The sequence below is a fragment of the Pteropus medius genome, unplaced genomic scaffold, assembly GCF_902729225.1.
Source record: "Pteropus medius unplaced genomic scaffold, Ma_sr-lr_union100, whole genome shotgun sequence".
NCBI classification, from domain to species: domain Eukaryota; kingdom Metazoa; phylum Chordata; class Mammalia; order Chiroptera; family Pteropodidae; genus Pteropus; species Pteropus medius.
This window is the reverse complement of record NW_024344378.1, coordinates 52420674-52439221: the sequence shown is the minus strand read 5'-3', so window position 1 is coordinate 52439221 and position 18548 is coordinate 52420674. Positions and strand designations below refer to the sequence as shown.

Here is an 18548-nt window from a genome sequence, read left to right as displayed (position 1 = left end):
AGAATTCTCAGGGCAGCCAAGAGAAAGAAGACGGTAACCTATAAAGAAAAAACCATTAGATTATCATTTGACTTCTCAGCACAAACCTTACAAGGCAGAAAGGAGTAGAATCAAATATTCAAATTCTTAAATGAAAAAAAAAATCAGCCAAGAATAATGTATCCAGCAAAGCCCTACTTTAGACATAAAGGAGAAATAAAGACCTTTCCAGACATACAAACTTTGAGGGAATTCTCCACTACGAGGCCTGCACTACAGGAAATACTGAAAGGGGTCCACTCACCTAAAACAAATGACAAAAAAAATGCATAATTAGGAGTAAGTTGACTAGTAGGCTGATTGAAGCAGAGGAGTACAACCCTTACTAAGAACAGAGCATTATAAGCTTAAACAGTAAGAAGAGATTTGCTATAGCAAGATAGTAATAAACGTTCAGCATACAAAGGGACAAATTGAGACAACAATGACTGGAAAGGGGAGGAGTCAAAGATCCACATTCATAAAGGGGAATGGAGATAAGCCACACACAGAAGAAAATGGACGACTGTATATATATAACTGTCATATTTACATATTTGTAATGGTAAACACATGCCAAAATTTCAGAATTGAAGTATATAACATAAAACAAAGAGGGAAAACCCACAAAACCCAACCAAAATGAAGAAAACAGAAACACAAGGACAAGGAACAATAGAAACACGAAACTACCAGAAAGCAAAAGATAAAATGGTTATAAGAGGACCTCATATTTCAATAATCACAGTAAATGTAAATGGACTGAATTCACCAATAAAAAGGCACAGAGTTGCAGAATGGATCAAAAAAATAAAACTCAACCATATGTTGCCTCTAGGAGACACATCTCAGTTCCAAAGACAAATATAGACTCAAAGTGAAAGGGTGGAAAATGATATTTATTTCAAGCAAATGGCATTCAGAGTGAAGTGGGAGTAGCAGTACTAATATCAGACAAAATAGATCTCAAAATATAAAAGGTAAAGAAAGATACTGAGGGACACTTCATAATGATAAAAGGAATCATGCACCAAGAAGACATAACACTTATTAATATCTATGCTCCCAATCAGGACTAATTACTAACAGAACTAGAGGGAGAAACAGACTAAAACTCTATCATAGTAAGGGACCTAAATATCTTACTGTAGGATATGGACAGATCATCCAAATAGAAAATCAATAAAGAAATAACCTTAAATGACACATTAGACCAACAGGACATAATTGACATTTACAGAGCCTTTCATCCCAAAACAGCTGCTGATACATTCTTCTCTAGTGCACATGGAACATTCTCAAGGATTGACCACATACTGGGACACAGAGATAGCCTCAACAAATATGAGGGTTGAAATCATATCAACTATATACTATAATCATAATGCTTTGAAACTAGAGATCAAGTGTAAAAAAAAGTGGGAAGAACCACAAATACATGGAGATTAAACAACATGCTACTGAAGAATAACTGGGTCAGAGAAGAAATAAAAAGAAAAATCAAGAGATACATAGAAATGAATGTACAACATATCAAAATTTTGGGGATACGGCAAAAGCGGTCATAAGAGGAAAGTTCATATCATTATCAGCCTATCTCCAAAAACAAGAACAAGCCCAAATAAACAACCTAACGCTTCATCTTAAAAAACTAGAAAAGGAAGAACAAATGAGCCTAATGTCAGCAGAGGAAAATAAATAATCAAAATTAGAGCAGAAATAAATGAAATTGAAAACAAAAACACAATAGAAAAAATAAATGCAACAAAGAGCTGGTTTGAGAAGGTTAATAAAATTGACAAACCCCTGGCTAAAGAAAAAAGAGAAAGAACACAAATAAAATCAGGGATGATGGAGGAGAACTTATAACAGACACCACAGAAATACAAAGCATCATACAAGAATACTATGAAAAAGTATATAACACCAAATTTAATAATCTAGAATAAATGGACAAGTACTCAGAAAGATATGACTTTCCTAGACTGAATCAAGAAGAATTGGAAAATCCAAATATACCAATCAGCAGTATGAAAATGGAAACAATCATCGAAAAACTACCAAAAGGTAAAAGTCTGGGACTAGACGGCTTTACCAGTGAAATCCACCAAACATTCAAAGATTTAATACCTATTCTCATCAAACTCTTCCAAAAAAATCCAAGAAGAGGCAATACTTCCTAACTCATTATATGAGGCCAATATTACCCTGATACCAAAACCTGGTAAAGATAACACAGAAAAAGAAAATTACAGACCAATATCTCTCATGAACACAGATGCAAAAATCCTAAATAAGATACTAGCGAACCGTATACAGCAACATATTAAAAAGATTATACACCACAATCGAGTGGGCTTCATCCCAGGGTCACAGGGATGGTTCAACACACACAAATCGATTAATGTGATGCACCACATAAACAAATTTTAAAATAATCATATGATCATATCAATAGATGCAGAAAAAACCTTCAACAAGATACAGCATCCATTTATGATCAAAACAGTTAACAAAATCAGTATAGAAGGAAAGTACCTTAACATAAGAAAGGCCATCTATGACAAACCCTCAGCGAACATTATACTTAATGGTGAAAAACTAAAAACCTTCCGTCTAAGATCAAGAACAAGGCAAGGCTGTCCACTATCGCCACTGTTATTCAATATAACATTGGAGGGCCTAGCAAGTGCAATTAGGCAAGAGAAAGATATAAGAGGAATCCAAATAGGCATCCAAACTGTCACTATTTGCAGATGACATGATTCTCTATATAGAAAACCCTAAAGACTCCACAAGAACACTACTAGGAACAATAAGCAAATACAGTAAAGTTTCTGGATACAAAATCAATGTCCAAAAATCTATAGCATTCCTATACTCTAATAATGAATTGTCAGAAAAAGAAGTGGAAAAAATAATTCCTTTTGCAATTGCAACAAAAAAAAAATAAAACACCAAGGAATAAATTTAACGAAACATGTGAAGGACCTATATAATAAAAACTATAAGACCCTATTAAAAGAAATCAAAGAAGATAGAAAGAAATGGAAAGATATTCCGTGTTCTTGGATTGGAAGAATCAACATAGTTAAAATGACCTTACTACCTAAAGCATTATACAGATTTAATGCGATCCCCATCAAAATCCCATCAGCATTTTTTAAGGAAATAGAACAAAAAAAAATCATCAGATTTGTATAGAAGCACAAAAAACCCTTAATTACCAAAGCTATCCTGAGAAAAAAGAATGAGGCTGGAGGCATCACTCTGCTGACTTCAAATTATACTACAAAGCGACGGTAATCAAAACGACATCGTATTGGCAGAGAAACAGACACACAGACCAGTGGAACAGAATCAAGAGTCCAGAAATAAACCCATGTTTATATGGGCAAGTATTTTGGCAAAAAAAGTCAAAAACATACGATGGAGAAAGGAAAGCCTCTTCAATAAATGGTGCTGGGAATACTGGAAGGCCACCTGCAAAAGAATGAAATAGACTGTTGTCTACCATCACACACCAAAATTAACTCAAAATGGATTAAGGACCTAAATATAAGACCTGAAACAGTAAATTGCATAGAAGAAAACATAGGAACTAAACTCATGAACCTTGGACTTAAAGAGTATTTTATAAATTTGACCTCAAAGGCAAGGGAAGTAAAAGCAAAAATAAATGAATGCAGCTACCTCAAACTAAAAGGCTTCTGCACAGCAAAAGAAACCATCAACAAGATAAAGAGACAACCATCCAAATGGGAGAAAATATTTGCAAGCAACGCCTCCAATAAGGGCCTAATATCCAAAATATATAAAGAACTCATACAACTCAATAACAACAGAAAAAAAAACAAACAATCCAATCAAAAAATGGCAGAGGACCTAAACAGACACTTCTCCCAAGAAGACATACAAATGGCCAACACACATATGAAAAGATGCTCATCATCGCTAGCTATTAGGGAAATGCAAATCAAAACCACAATGAGATACCAACCATCTCACACCTGTTAGAATAGCTATTACCAACAGGACAAGTAATAACAAATGTTGGAGAGGATGCAGAGAAAGGAACCCTCATACACTGCTGGTGGGACTGCAAATTGGTACAACCACTATGGAAAACAGTATGGAGGTTCCTCAAAACACTAAGAATTGATCTACCAAATGATCCAGCAATGCCTCTACTGGGTATTTACCCCAAAGACTTGAAAACTCATATCTGAAAAGATATTTGCACACCAATGTTCATAGCAGCATTATTAATGGTGGCCAGGACATGGAAGCAACTGAACCGTCCTACAATAGACAATTGTGTAAAGAAGCTGTGGTGCATATATACAATAGAATATTACTCAGTCATAAGAAGAGATTGAAATACTGCCATTTGCGACAACATGGATGGACCTTGAGATAATCATGCTAAGCAAAATAAGTCAGACAGAAAAAGTTGAAAACCACATGATATCACTTATATGTGGGATATAAACCTAAAAGCAACAAACAAGCAGAACAAACAGAGACTCATGGGCATGGACAATATCCTCTAGTGGTTACCAGAGGATAGGGAAGAAGTGGGGAGGGGAGAGTTAGATGAGGTAAAAGGGCTCAAATATGAGGTGACAGAAAGAAATCTAACTATGGGTGATAAATACATAATGCAATATATACATATATACATGCCTTACTGTTAAACTGTATACCTGAAACTTACTGGATTTAGTTAACCAATGTCACCATAATAAAAAATAAATTAATTAAACAAACAAACAAACAAACAAAAAATCAATGATTTGGGGCAGCGTGGTCCACAGCCTCATGTTATCTGGCTGTCTCCTTTGCTTTTTCTGCTTCCATCTCTGCCAGTCAGGAACCCTGACTTCTAGCCGTGTTATGTGGAGCAACTCAGCTCACTCCAGCTTGCCTCTCAAAAGTGCATATCCAAACATAGCGACATTTCTAGATCAAAGACCTTTCCTTTTAATTGGATCTCTTTACTCTCTTTAGAATACTGTAGTTAACCAATATCACCAAAAATAATTTTTTAAATTAATTGATTAATTAAAAGAAAAAAAAAAAAGAATGACCATTGAAGGTGAGACCACACTTGAGATTCACTCCCAGCATCTGAGCACAGTGCTGTGGGAATAGTTTACCACCTCCAGCTACATTGTTCCCTGCCAAGGGCAAGCCAGCCACAAGACAGCCAGTGAGTTGTTACCAAGACAATAAACCATGGACTACACTGTGATTGTTCTCTAAAAGTAAAGCTCAAGAAGAGAAACAAGTTCTAACCGAGCCAATGTGCAGACAGAGGATGTTCTTAATAATTTTAGATACAGGTCAAAATCCAAAAATATATTTTTTTCCCAAAGCCAAGCTTATATGTACTAGCTGTTCTCAGGAGTATTTTTGGATAACTCTAAGTCTCTCTTAAAACCCCTGGAACATAACAATGAACAAAGGAGAAATGAGGAATGACTTTACCACTTTATCTCTCTTTAACAGAAGAGAATTTATTGGGAACCCCATGGTAGCAGTGGGAAGCCACTTCCCACCCCCCCCACCCTGCCCTGAATGTGCTCTGAGCCCATTTCCCTAAACTGTGTTTCCCAAAGGAGCTGAGGTCTCTCTGGTGGTTGACCTCAGACTCTAGAAGACATCAGCACTCATACTGACATGGCTGATTACGGTGGGCAAAGCACATTTGTTGGCTTGATTTTCATAAGTATCCCATGAAGTCGATGTTATAATCCTAATTTCACAGATGGATAATTTCAGGGACATACCCAAGGTCAAAGAGCTGCTTGATTCTAGAGTGGACTCATATCTTTAGACTCCTTGTCTACATTGCTCTTTGCATTATACCACAACACATCCAAATGTATTTGAGGGAGGAGAAGGAAATAGAAGACATGGCAGTCATTTTTAAACTGCATCTAAAATCCAGCTAATTAACTCGGAAGGTTTTACCCAAGAGAAAAACAAAAATGACATTAGTTTTCTGATAAACTGCATTACTGGCTCGAATTCTCCCCTGTCTGTCTCCACACCCTTTGACATAGAGTTTTGTAGTTACTCACACGAAATGAGCAGAATATATTTTCCCACCCCTGAACTCTGTGATATATTGTGGTCAATGACATGAAGTGAAAACGACAATGTGCTGGTTCAAAGACTAGGCTGCCAGAACCTCGCATGCTGCCACTTGCTCTCTGGTCCCTGAGAAGAGCATGCCTGGGCTAGCCTCCTGTGTCCCAGGAGGAGCACAAGAGATGCATGGATAAAGGGCCACCCCCACCTAGATGTCCAGCCAAGCCTATAGAGAGCACAGTTTCCAATCAACCTGCAGCAAAGACTCCCTAACAATAAGATGATTGCAGGCTGTCTGTGGGGCAGTAGGCTCCATCTCTGTAGGGATTAGTATCGAGAAGTCCTACCAGCAGAGCTGTCAGGGAATTCTTACATTGGAAGAGATGCTGGACTGTATCAGTAGTTCCACACGCTGGGATTTTAGGTATGAGTAAAGTTACTATAAAGAGTTTGGAAACCAAAATGGAGCTGCTACCTTTTTGCTTTTCTGAGCAAAGGCAATATATAAAAATAACTACGGCATACTATCTCCATCAAGTCATAAAAAATAGGACATTTTGACACTAAAATTGAGAAAAGGGTTTCATCTTAGAATATGAGACGGTCCTTTCCAAGCAAAGATAGTTGGCTACCCTCCATATGTGAGTCTTTTTCTTTCATTCTGTTGCAGATCAATGAAAATTTGTCACTAAATAGCTCCAGTTCGTGTGTTAGCAATTTTCCTGCATGTTTTATGATAGAACTGTCAAAAGAACATGAAATCAGTTACATAAATTGTGAGAGTGAAATCATGGTTCTGTTTGTTCTGTGACAATATAAAACTTACATTGTTTTTTTTTTCCATCAGGATGGAAGCTAAAGATAAATTTGAGCACCTCTGCTGTGACTTTTCACTGCCTGAGGGGACCACAGAGCAACCAGTCTCCTGCCAAACCATCATCTACACAGAACTTTTGAATTGTACTACACAGGTGCCTAAGATGTTAGTGTTGTTTCCATGCTTATATTAATATATGAATGAAAAATAAACCAGTGGTTCAAATGAAAACTCTCTCAGGGCTACAGGAACACATAACTGGGACAGAAGCGGGAGGCAGGGAATCCCTAGGAGCAGCTCCAGGGACACCTGGCTCAGTCTCCCAGGAATGTTGACTGTCATCTTTCTGGGCCATAAAGAGCCACTCCATATTTTGTATAATAAGTGATGGTCAAGGAGTAGGAAGGGGTCTAAAAGTAAATGGTGGTTATAACAGACTCTACTATCATTCAAAACCATCCACACTGCAGATGCCAGATTGGCTCTAGCCAAAGAAATGTGAGCAACAATAGGGTCTCTCAGGTCCAGACAGAAACTTCAGGAGCCAGTATGTGGTTGGTCATGCTTCTTTTTTCTTTCTGTCATTAGAGCTCTCATCAGAAAGAACACCTTCTGTTTGAGGCCCAGATTAAGGTCCACAACCAACTCCCAGTGGGTATGTAACATGGGTAAGAAATAAGTCTTGGCTGGTGGAAGTCAGACACTTTGGAATCATTTGTCACTGTAGCATAACTAAGCATAATCTGACTGACACAATGGGGATGCCAGTAATTGAGTTGGAGAGCTCAACAACAATGGCAACAGAGAAAGACATTGAGTTTGTCTTAGATATTTACTTGATCCCTGGGCAGATGAAAAGCAGATGTGAGGGGAGAGTACAGAGATGCCTAAGGAATAGGACCCTGGCCCCAGCGAGCACATGGCAAATTGGGAAAGCTAGCCTAACGTCCCACGTGTGGCTCTGGGTTTTCTGATTGCTCCCAGCTCAACCTCACTCATCAGGCCCTGAGGGGACTCACACATCCACCAGAGCCCAGTGCAAAGAAGTAAGGGTTATTCTTTGGAATCAGAAAGACTGGGGTTTAATTCCAATATTAACACTTCATGTCTGCCTTCTTCCATTTTTCCCATGGATGTTTACTATGGTAGGCACTGGGGAAAATGGACGAGGGCCTTAGTTTCATAGGCTCACATTCAGATAGAAGAACAGATGTTAAGCAAATAAGATAAATACCAACTGGGTGAGTGCTCTTAAAGAAATAAACATGGTGAATTGAGAGAAACTGGCAAAGTCTGCTTTAAATAAGGGGTTCAGGAAAGGCCTCTCCAAGGAGGGGATATTTGAGATGAAAAATAGAATGTGTCCCCCATGTGAAAAGATAAAGAGCAATAGCAAGCAGAGAAATTGCAAGTGCAAAGGGCCTAAGGCAGAAGGAAAAAAGGCAGAGCTATGGAAACGAGGTGGGCAAGGGAAGAATTGTGGCATGAAGCTGGAAGAAGGACCCTTCATCTGGGCCTTGTGGGCTCTGACATGGAGTTTGAAGTTCATTGTAAATGTAAAGGGAAGCAGTGGGTATTGAGCAGTGGAGTGACAGGATTTGATTTATATTTAAAAGATTTTCAGGTTACTGTGTGGAGGATGAATTGTACAGGGGCCACAGAGAAAGAGACAAACCAATGAGGACACCCTTGCAGCCTGGACCGAGTGGTCCCTCTGTGACTTTTGTGACCTTTGGCAGTCCCTTAACAGTGCTTCATCTCAATCATCACATCTATAGAGTATGACTACTCCAAAGTTCACAAACTTTGGGTTCTGGAGGTGGAGATAAAGGTGCACATGGCCTTGCTCACCTATGCATGATTTCTGCTAATCACTCCAGCTGCCTTTCCTGGACATAGAGCCATGCCCAGAGCTTGCCTGTGAGGGCCCTCAAGATCCCAAATCTCCAGTGCCCACTGTGACACTGGGTTCATCTCTCTATCTGGATGGCATTGAGAATACCTAGAAGCTGACCAGGAAGCAGGTGGGCAATTCATATAACCAGGGCACAGGAAATACAGGCCAAGCTCCCAGGAGGCCCGCAGAAGGGAAACAGAGACAGGTAAAAATCAGATGAGTGCTAATTGTAGTAGGAGAGATCCATTCTGACCAGGGGAGTCCTTAGGTGAACCTGGGCTCGACACTGATGAGGGAGGGAGACTCAGGGAGCAAGGCCAAGATGCAGCTTATCCAGAGAAATCTGACAGTCTGGCCAGGCTCCTGGAGAATGAGAGACCATATGGAGCAGAGGGAAGGCGTCTCGGCCAAGTCTATCCTGGATAAGCCAGCCCCAGTTGACCTGCCATCTGTCTGGTGACACATAAGCAAGCACAGCTCAGATCATCTGAGGTGCCCATTCCAGAAGAACTGCCTAGTTGATTCAGAAACACATGAATAAATAATAAATGCTTATATTTTTTAAGCTATTGAGTCTGGAGGTGATTTATTATGTAGCAATCACTAACTGATATAGAGGGGTAGAATGGCCAACAGCCCCTCTTCTCTGTAGCATGTCACTGCTGCAATCACAGTCCTGTTTCCCTGTTTGAGGCCTCTACTTGTTCAAATTACTGGACTGGGGTCATGAGCCATGAGATATATTCTCCAACGTGACTTTACAAGTCTTAGTGACCTTATGAAAACATCCTCCCCTCTCTGGGCCTTATTTCTTATCTATAAAATGAAGCAATAAGAGATTTCCGGGAAGCCTCCCAGCTCTAAGGTTCTATGTTTGGATAACTTTCACCTCTTCATGCAGCCATTCTGTCATCTAATCGACAAGTATTTTCTGAGTCTGCTGTGTGCCCGGCTATGGCCAGGATCTAGGGATATGGGCTCAGACAACAAGATGTGGGCCCTGCCCACCAGGAGCTCATGGTCCACTGAGAGCTCATTGTCTTGTGAGTATAGAGAAGATGCCTTTGAGGAGCCCTTGATGGCCAAGAAGGCTTAGAGGTGAGAGCAGTTGGCAAAAGTCATGTTCATCCCTTCCCAACAGAAAGAGGGAATGCACCTTCAGAATCCCTAGTGCCCTCCTGGGCTCCTGCTCAGAAACGTTATACCTTTGTCTCTAAGGGCCTCAATAAAGGTCACACAGTATTTCAGCACATGTCCTGGGGAAATCAAAACTTGCGCCTTAAACTCAGACACTCAATGTGCAAGTAAATGACAGACATGGGACCTCTCTCCACTCTACTCTCACCCAGGTGAGCCAGGACACCTGATCTTAATCCTGGGAGAGTGAGTGGCCAGTCTTTGTGGGGTGGAGTGGAATTAGCAGAGTCAAAAGTCCTCTACTCCCCTGATTACAACAGTGCTTCAGGACCTCCTTCTCAGCCCCAGAGAGAGGTAGACATGTAGAAATTATCTGCCCCAGGGACCCAGACAGCCATCCTACCATGGAACCAGGGGGCGATGGATTTGGTGTTCCGCTCGAAGCCAGCTCGGCGAGGTAGCTGCTCCTCCTTAAACCAGCGGACTATGACTTCCCTGGAGACAGGACGCAGGGGGCGCTCCCAAGTCCTGCTGAGAAGAGAGGGAGTGTGGGAGTGCCAGGGAGAGAGAGGTATAGGGAGGGAGGGAAGGGAAGAGGGAAGAGGAGAAGGAGGGGGTGTGAGGGAAGGAGGAAGAAGAAGGGAAAAGGAAGGGGAGGGACACAGGGGGGAGAATGGAAGGGGAGGGAGAGGTAAGGGAGCGGGAGAGAGACCACTGTGAGAATGAATAAGCATAGTGCCCACACTCATGCCTGTGGAGAGGATTGAATGAGTCCAGGTATTTGAAGGCACTTTGCAGATTATAATGTACCAGCTGTTATTATTTTTCCCAAAAGAAAACTGCTAACACTTGCTTTGAAAAAAATCCACACAGGTGACACTGGAAAAGAGGGTGGGAAGGGATGTCTGAGGGAAAGAAAGGTACATTTTCCCTTTATAATAGCCAGGGAGTGAACATCAGTATCCATGAAGAAGGATCCCAATGTAATGGGAACAAAATTATTAATATGTGAGTGTCCTCTGTCTCCTACCCCATATCCCCAATAAAGAGAATTCTGCTTTTACCCCCTCAGTGTGGCCTCTTCCCTGGCCTTCTAAAGGGACACCTGCCTTTGCCAGCTAGCTTCCTTCTGTGCTTTTGTGAGGCAGAATCAGGACAATGACCAGAGCAAGAAATTAGAGAACTTCGATTTGCTCCGGATATGGCTGAGATTTACCACCAAGAGATAAAAAGGACACAGGAAAGGGAGAGGGGAGGGGATGGAGCACTGCACTGGTTGACTTTTGATGGACTTGATGGTGAGGGATTGAACATACTTAGAGTGAGATGAATAGAGGCACTTGAATAATTTATGACTAATGATTTAAATACTTTTTGATATTTTCTCACAAGTAAGCCAAGATTTTAATTATTTTTATGTCCAAACTGTGGTTCTTGAATTCATACAGAGACGGGGCCACAAAAGACCCCTGTTGTATTGGAGCCACAGTAACATGAAGCACAGTTAGAGTTCAATAGCACATGACACAGAACAGGATTGCACCAACTATTCTTTGAATTAATATGTAGCAAGATCACATTTCATTAATTTATTGCATGAATATATAGCATCTGAAGAGCAGGCCTTTGGCCTAGCTTGAATAACTACAGCCTTTTCACCTTTCCACCTGAGTGAAAGAAAACTAGTAAGTTTTTACTTTGTCATTGCTATCTACCTAATGGTAATGGCATTTAGAATACACCATTGTTGTCATTACATTTTTATAAAATAAATGTCAGCTGTCCCCTCATAGTATCTCCATATTTGCCCTACACTTTGATGCAGAGTTCAGCACTTCCTTGGAAATCCAAGAATTAGTTCATATTTTCACTTGCCCTAAAATGAATCCATTTACACACACACATGCATGTGCACGTGTGCACACACACACACACACACAGTCATGAACAGTGTGGATTTTAGAAAAGATGTCATAAGAAAGTCAGAGGATAAGTTTCCATTGTATGGCTTAAAGCCATTATCAGTAGAGTTTATTCTCTAAATGTCTTCTTCCCCTGCTGCCTCTTTAGGCTCTTTTTTACACCCTCACAATCAGCTTTGCTCCCACTGTATTCACTCGTTAGGGTTCCCTCTCTCAGTAACCTCAGATGCCTTTCCTCTTTATTAAGCATCACACAGCAGCCCTGTCCTAGCCTCCTCCTTCACACTTGCATTCCCAAATAAATAACTGCTTTGTAGGAAAAACTCTAGTTTCTAGGACTCATTCTCCTGAGATGCCAAGAAGAAGTTATAAAATGACAGCCAGAAAAATCCATTCATTCCTGTCCCTCTCTTTCTAAGCAGAGAATCTGATTCACCAGAATCATATGCTAGGATGGTGCTCCAAGAAGTCACCTGGCCAGAAGCCTTACTCTTGAACCTGGAACTTTCTCCCAGCAAAAATGTGTGTCTGCCCCTAAGCACAGTGAGATGAGGATATGCTGGCCAGTGCCAGTACTGCAAAGCTGAGGACGTTAAGGCCACGGAAACCTGTCCCATGGGGCCACAGGAGGGTGGCTGATGTATGTCCTCTCGGGGTACCTGAGTCTGCTGCTCCATTTGCATGGCCCTGGTCCCCTTGATGGCTCACTGTGGCTGCTGCTGCTCCTCTACTGATAACTACCTGAAGCCTGTCTGGAGCTAGACTGGACCACGGTCCATGCAACTCCATCATGTGGTCCTGAAGGATAAATTATCTGTTTACTTTAAAACGACAAATTATCATCTTCCTGGGAAAATGCCAAGAAGGCTTTTCTAGCTATTTCTCCAAATTTGGGAAACATAAAAGAAAATCTGACCTCATAAAAATCAAGAATTCCTGAATGACTCTTTATCACAAAAATCTAAAAACAAATGACAAACAGGAAAAAGCCGTTTATCAGAAACAAAAAGATACTTTTCCCTAATATTTAAGAAGTTCCTAGAAATGGATGAAGAAAAGACCAATAACACAATGAAAAAACAGGTAGAGGAATGAACAGACAGATATGGAACTACAATGGTCCTTAAACATATAAAAAATACTTAATATCATTCATAAATCGAAATGCAAATTTAAACTTTCTCTGAGATATTATTTCTCACACAAAACAAGTTTAACAACATTCGTTCACAAGGCTAAGGGATAAGAGTGTTCATTGGCACTACCCTTGTGTAGAGCAAGTTGAGATAACCATCAATACTGTGAATGCACACAACCTTTAACCCAATGATACCACTTTTGGGAATCTCTCTTGTAAATAATAGGTATTCATATGTAAAATTAATGTCTACAAGGTTATAACTCATCGAGGGCATTGTTGTTAATAACCAAAGATTTCAAACAATGCCAATGTTCATTAATAGATTATTTGATAAATAATTATAGCACATCCCCACAGTGGAATACTATGCAGCTACAAAAAGAAAGCTAAATAAAAATAAATAGTTAAGAATTTATATGAAAAGATCTCCAAAATATAGTTAAATGAAAAAAATCAAGATTCAGATCCCCTTGTAGAATATGCAAACTTTTATGCAAAAGAGAGAGAGAGAAAGATATAACTTTTCATGTTGGCAATTGCAAAAACGAACTGGGAGGCTATATAAACTAAGAACACTGGTTCCCTTAGGGGAAGAGGGAACCAAGTAGATGAAGAACAATGATAGGAGTCAGTCTTTTCTCCATATATCTTTTTAAACTTTCCGGTTTCTCAATTACATAAATGACAAGGAAGGAAAAGAGAAAGGCAGGAAGGGAGGAAGAAATTCAGACATAGCCAGCTCTCCCTAGGCTGCAGGGAGAGGTAGAAGCGGGGTATAGATCATCATAAATCCAAATTAAAGCAAAACTAAGGCAGCCCCTCCATCATCTGGGAGTCAATGGACTCTTCTTCAGATTAACCGTGATTTAGGGAACCAGTAGGTGCTCACCATCCAGCCTCTGAGCCCTCACGGGGGCAGCAGTTGCTCAGCAATGATGAGGCCACAAATCTTGCGGCTGGCCTAAGGTGGGCACAGGTGGAAGGTGGTGAAGCTCCAGGCAACCTCTGCAGCCTTGATCCTCGCGATTATGGGCAGTCACTTAAGTGCCTTTACCAAACCCCTCCAGGGACACTAATATGTGTGACCCTCCTGCATTCCATCGCACTCATCTGCAAACCTGCTATCAGAACCTGGGATGGACCAGCACTGTCTGTGGTTGGTTACAAAAGGTAGCCAGCCCTTGTTTCCCAGCCGCTGGGCCATATTTAACACATTTGAGGTCTAATATTACAAGTTCTTAACCTGAGATCTATGGACCTTTAAGCACTTAAAATTAGAAGCAAACATTTTGGAGTACTTATATATGCATATTTTGGAGGGAAGAGGATATACAGCTTTCTTTGGATTCTCAAAGGAATCCTGGACCCCATAAAAGTTAACACTCCCAGAATTCCAGAGTTATTGGAAATCTCCAACCCCCACTCCTATCCCACCTCCTGCCCCTTTACACAGACTGGGACACTGAGGCCCACAGGGGAAATAACCAGCTCCAAATTTCACAGCAAGTTGGAGGCAGAACCGGATCCTAGCTGGCCCCCACGCAAGGCCTTGTCCCCAGCCACACTTCCCTATGCAGAGCCCCGAACCCTCACAGGACCCACCTGACAGGCACTGCGATGGGTGGCAGTGGACCTGGTCCCGGGAGGTGGTGGTATAGTCTGGTCTCCTGCTCATGGCTCTGGCCAAGCTCTCGGAACATGGAGCTGAGGCCAGCGACAGTGCCCTTCTGGATAGCGCGGAGCGAATGGCGCTGGTACTCATCCCGGGCGCGCTGGGCTCGGCGGCTTCTCTCTTCATCAGCCTCCTTGGACCTACGCACTAGAAAGGGATAGAGAGCTTTTTGCCCAGACCCGCAGCCCAGGCACTACACTGAGTAAGCCAGGGCTGGGCCAGTAACCCAAAGCCTCACCCCAGAGTCCCAGGATTCACCCGGATCCACCCACGTGGGCTGCATGGAGCCCAGAGCCTGGAATGGCAGGGCAGGCCCAGCCCTAGACAGCAGCCCTGGGCTAGGCTGTCCCTGTCGGGGTAAAGACATTCATAACAGTTTAGGGTTGTGGGGCTGTTCCTGCAGCCCTGTTCCAGAATAAGCAAGCAATCTTTAGATGGAAATCTACATCTCCACATGCATTTCTTCCTGGGAGACCCCTGCTTAGGAGCAGCTTCTCAAACCCTAGGCCCATGCACCCGGCTTCTCCAGACGCCACCACATCACCACATTGACTGTAGGCTTTCTCCGTGCCTAGCCCTGGGCTGCATACCTTCCTTGTAATAGCTCGTGATAGACACTTCCCCCAGCCACACAGGGAGGAGGGCACATCACTATTTCTGCACTATCTGAGCTAATAAGGAGCAGCGCCAGGCCCGGAACCCAGGTGTCTCTGGCTCCAAAATCCATGCAGCCCTTTCCACCACAGGAACCCCACCTCTCAAGCTCCCTTTGTTTTAAATCCAGGTGTGTTTGATACCAGAACCCCTGCTCTTTCCTACAAAAAGCCAAAAAAGCATTTGGGACCATCCAGTCAAACCTCCTAATGTTACTGATATGGAAACTGAGGCCCAAGGAAGAACAGTGACTTGCCCAGCTGGGTAAGTAGCCAAGCTGGATCATGGACCATCCTTTCTGCTACCAGGATGAGTTGTGGAAAAACTGGTATTACAGTTCTGGTGCCCTTTATCTTTGGTTTACTATGGCCTTGATAGTTGGTAGGTGACTGTGTTGTGGGGAGGGAGAATGAGACCCTTTGATAACTCTGTCACTCCATAGGTTACAAAACTCCAAGATGCCCCTCTCCACAGCCTTCTGGCTTTTTGCGTTCCTCAAGGCAGGATTCTGTCTCAGCCAAGTGATCTTCAAAAGACTTCTGTGTGTTGTTGCTTTAAAACTCAAAAGGGAGTCCCAGAGCTGGGAAAATGCCAAGAGAGGCAACAACATCTGTGTAAAATTAAAACCAACTATTTTGTAGTCTGATTGCATCTTGTCAGGCCCCTATCTGCCTCTAACATTCAATCTTCTTGTAGAGAACTCTTGGAAGCTGGCTGTGTTCTTATAATTGTATACGACTAGTGAGCCCTAGTCCAAGCAGGTCACCTTCCCCTCCTGGAGTAAAATCTTACCCATAGTCTATTTCTACTCCAACTCCATTCAGTCCACATGTAGCAAGATCTACAATCTATCATGTCAGAGAACTGTGTTCTGTTAGTATTTGGAGGATACAAGGTCAACAGCCCTGGGCCCAAAAGAAATCACTTCTAATCTCAAGCTGCTAAAGACCCCTTCTCGAAACAAAATATCCCCCAGATCTGAGGAAGGAGACATGAAGTCTGCCTCTCACACAGTAATTATGGAAGTAGGGGTCACATGCAGAGGCTCTAACAGGAGCCTTTGGTCTAGTCATTGCCGTATCCTAGTGCCTAGAATACATATGTATCGATCAGCAGGCAATATACATTCTTGAATGACTGTGCCCAATTAAGTATTTAACTTCTGCCAGGCCTGAGCTGGGCATAGGGAGAACATAGACCAGAACCTTCCCTCAAGGCACGTGAAATCTAGCTGGGAAAATAAAACAAATAAATATCTCTAACACCATGAAAATAGGAATGGATTCAGTATTGTTAGAGTTTAGGGGCAGCAACATTCACACGCAACAAAAACGCAAGAAGCCATTACAGGAGAGGGAGCACCTGATTAGGTCTGGAAAGGTCAATAGAAGTTTTCCAGAGAAAGGAGAGGAAGCCATCCCAGGGAGAAAACCTAGGTTTTGGTGCCCAGTTGGCTCATCTGTAATATCCAGATATTAAGACACCACGATGCCCGCCATGCATGTGGCAAGAGGTTCAAACAAGGCAAATACTCTAATATGGACTTTGCAGTTACTAGGCTGCAAACTAAGCATAGAAACCTGTGCCCTACAAGGGACAGTTGCCTTTAAGAGTTTATAGCCACTAAGAGATAGCAATACTCATGACAGACAGGTTGCAGAAAGAAGTCATATGCATACTAGGAAGACAGGTTTTGGGAACTCAGCAAGATGAGGCCCTGAGCTATTGGTCACACAGCGACTAAACCCAGCCTCCTAAAGCCCAGCTCTAATCCTGCCACGTGCTTCCTCAAAAGCCTTCAGTGGCTCCTACTGCACACAAAATAAAGGACAAACGCCTTGGCCCTTAAGAAGGTCCTGCTCACTCCACTTTCTTTACCAGCCCAGTGGGCAGCTGAGTTCTCCCTACAGTCAGGCTCTGGTCTCACCAATCCCCCACCCCTTCTGTGAACTCTCCTCTGTGCAACTGTGTTCAACTTCTCAGACCAACTGTGATGACCGAAAAGCCTTATCAGCTCAGAAATGCCAGGCGACAGCACTGAGGACACTGAGGTGAGGAAGCAGCCGAGGCTGCAAGTAGGAAGCAGGATCTTGGCCTTGGCCATGGCAAAGCCAACCCTGCTGCCCAGCCCAGATTATGGAAAAAGGACCTATGTGAAGTCAGACAGGGTCAAGGGCAGCTCCATGACAATTTTCTGGTTTTCTTCTCTCCCTACATTATTTTTTTTGAGATATAATTGACATATACTGTTGTTTGTTTAAGGTGTACGATGTGTTGGTTTGATACAATTATATGTTGTAATGATTGCCACCGTAGCATTAGCTAACATCTCCATCACTTGACATAATGATCATTACATTTTTGTGGTCAGAACATTTAAGATCTAGTGTCTTAGCAACTTTTCAAGTATATACTACAGTATTGTTGACTATAATCATTATGCTATGTATTAGATCTCCGAGACTTATTCGTCTTTTAACTTCAAGTTTTTACCCTTTGACTAACATCTCCTCAATTCCCCATCCCTCTGCAGTCCCTAGTAACCACCATTCTATGCTCTGTTTCTATGAATTCAGCTTTTTTAGATTCCATATGTAAGTGAGAACATAAGGTATTGTCTTTCTCTATCTGACTTATCTCACTTAGCTAATGACCTCAAGGTCCACCCACGTTGTTGCAAATGTCAGGATTTCCTTCTTTCTTATGGCCGAAAAATATTTCTGTGTATCTTATATCTTGTTTATTCATCCACTGATGAACACTTAAGTTGTTTCTATATTTTAGCTATTTGTGAATAATGCTGCAATAAACATGCAAGTGCAGATACCTTTTCAATATCCTGTTTTCATTTCCTTTGGATATATATTCAAAAGGATTTTTGGATTATACGGTAGTTCTAGTTTTAAGTTTCTGAGGAACCTCCATACAGTTTTCTATAGTGGCTGAACCAGTTTATAATCGCACCAGCAGTGCACAAGGGTTCCCTTTTCTCATCCACGCCAACACCCCACAACTTTCCTAAGAAAGTCCCTGAATGTCTCTAGGTCTCAATTTCTACCTCTTTCAAAATGAGAATGACATGAATGTCTGCCTCACTGAGTTATTATGAAGATTAGATGAAACATAAAAACACTATAAACTATGAAGTGCTTTGGAAAAGCAATGTTTTATTAAATGAGACATCTGACCTTGAT

At 41.8% G+C, this 18548-nt stretch overlaps 1 protein-coding gene across 4 annotated transcripts in view; it reads right to left on the bottom strand.

Annotated features, from left to right (window-relative positions):
- SH2D4B (SH2 domain containing 4B) overlaps positions 1-18548 on the bottom strand; it is a 125131-nt gene that overhangs the window by 53784 nt on the left and 52799 nt on the right. For 2 of the 4 annotated variants that reach the window (XM_039872253.1, XM_039872255.1), the window contains exons 5-6: positions 14631-14847; positions 10369-10496 (exon numbers count right to left, since the gene is read on the bottom strand). In XM_039872253.1, coding sequence (XP_039728187.1) covers positions 10369-10496; positions 14631-14847 — 345 coding nt within the window. The remainder of the gene's footprint in view (positions 1-10368; positions 10497-14630; positions 14848-18548) is intronic. The other 2 variants (XM_039872254.1, XM_039872256.1) reach the window with 1 other exon arrangement.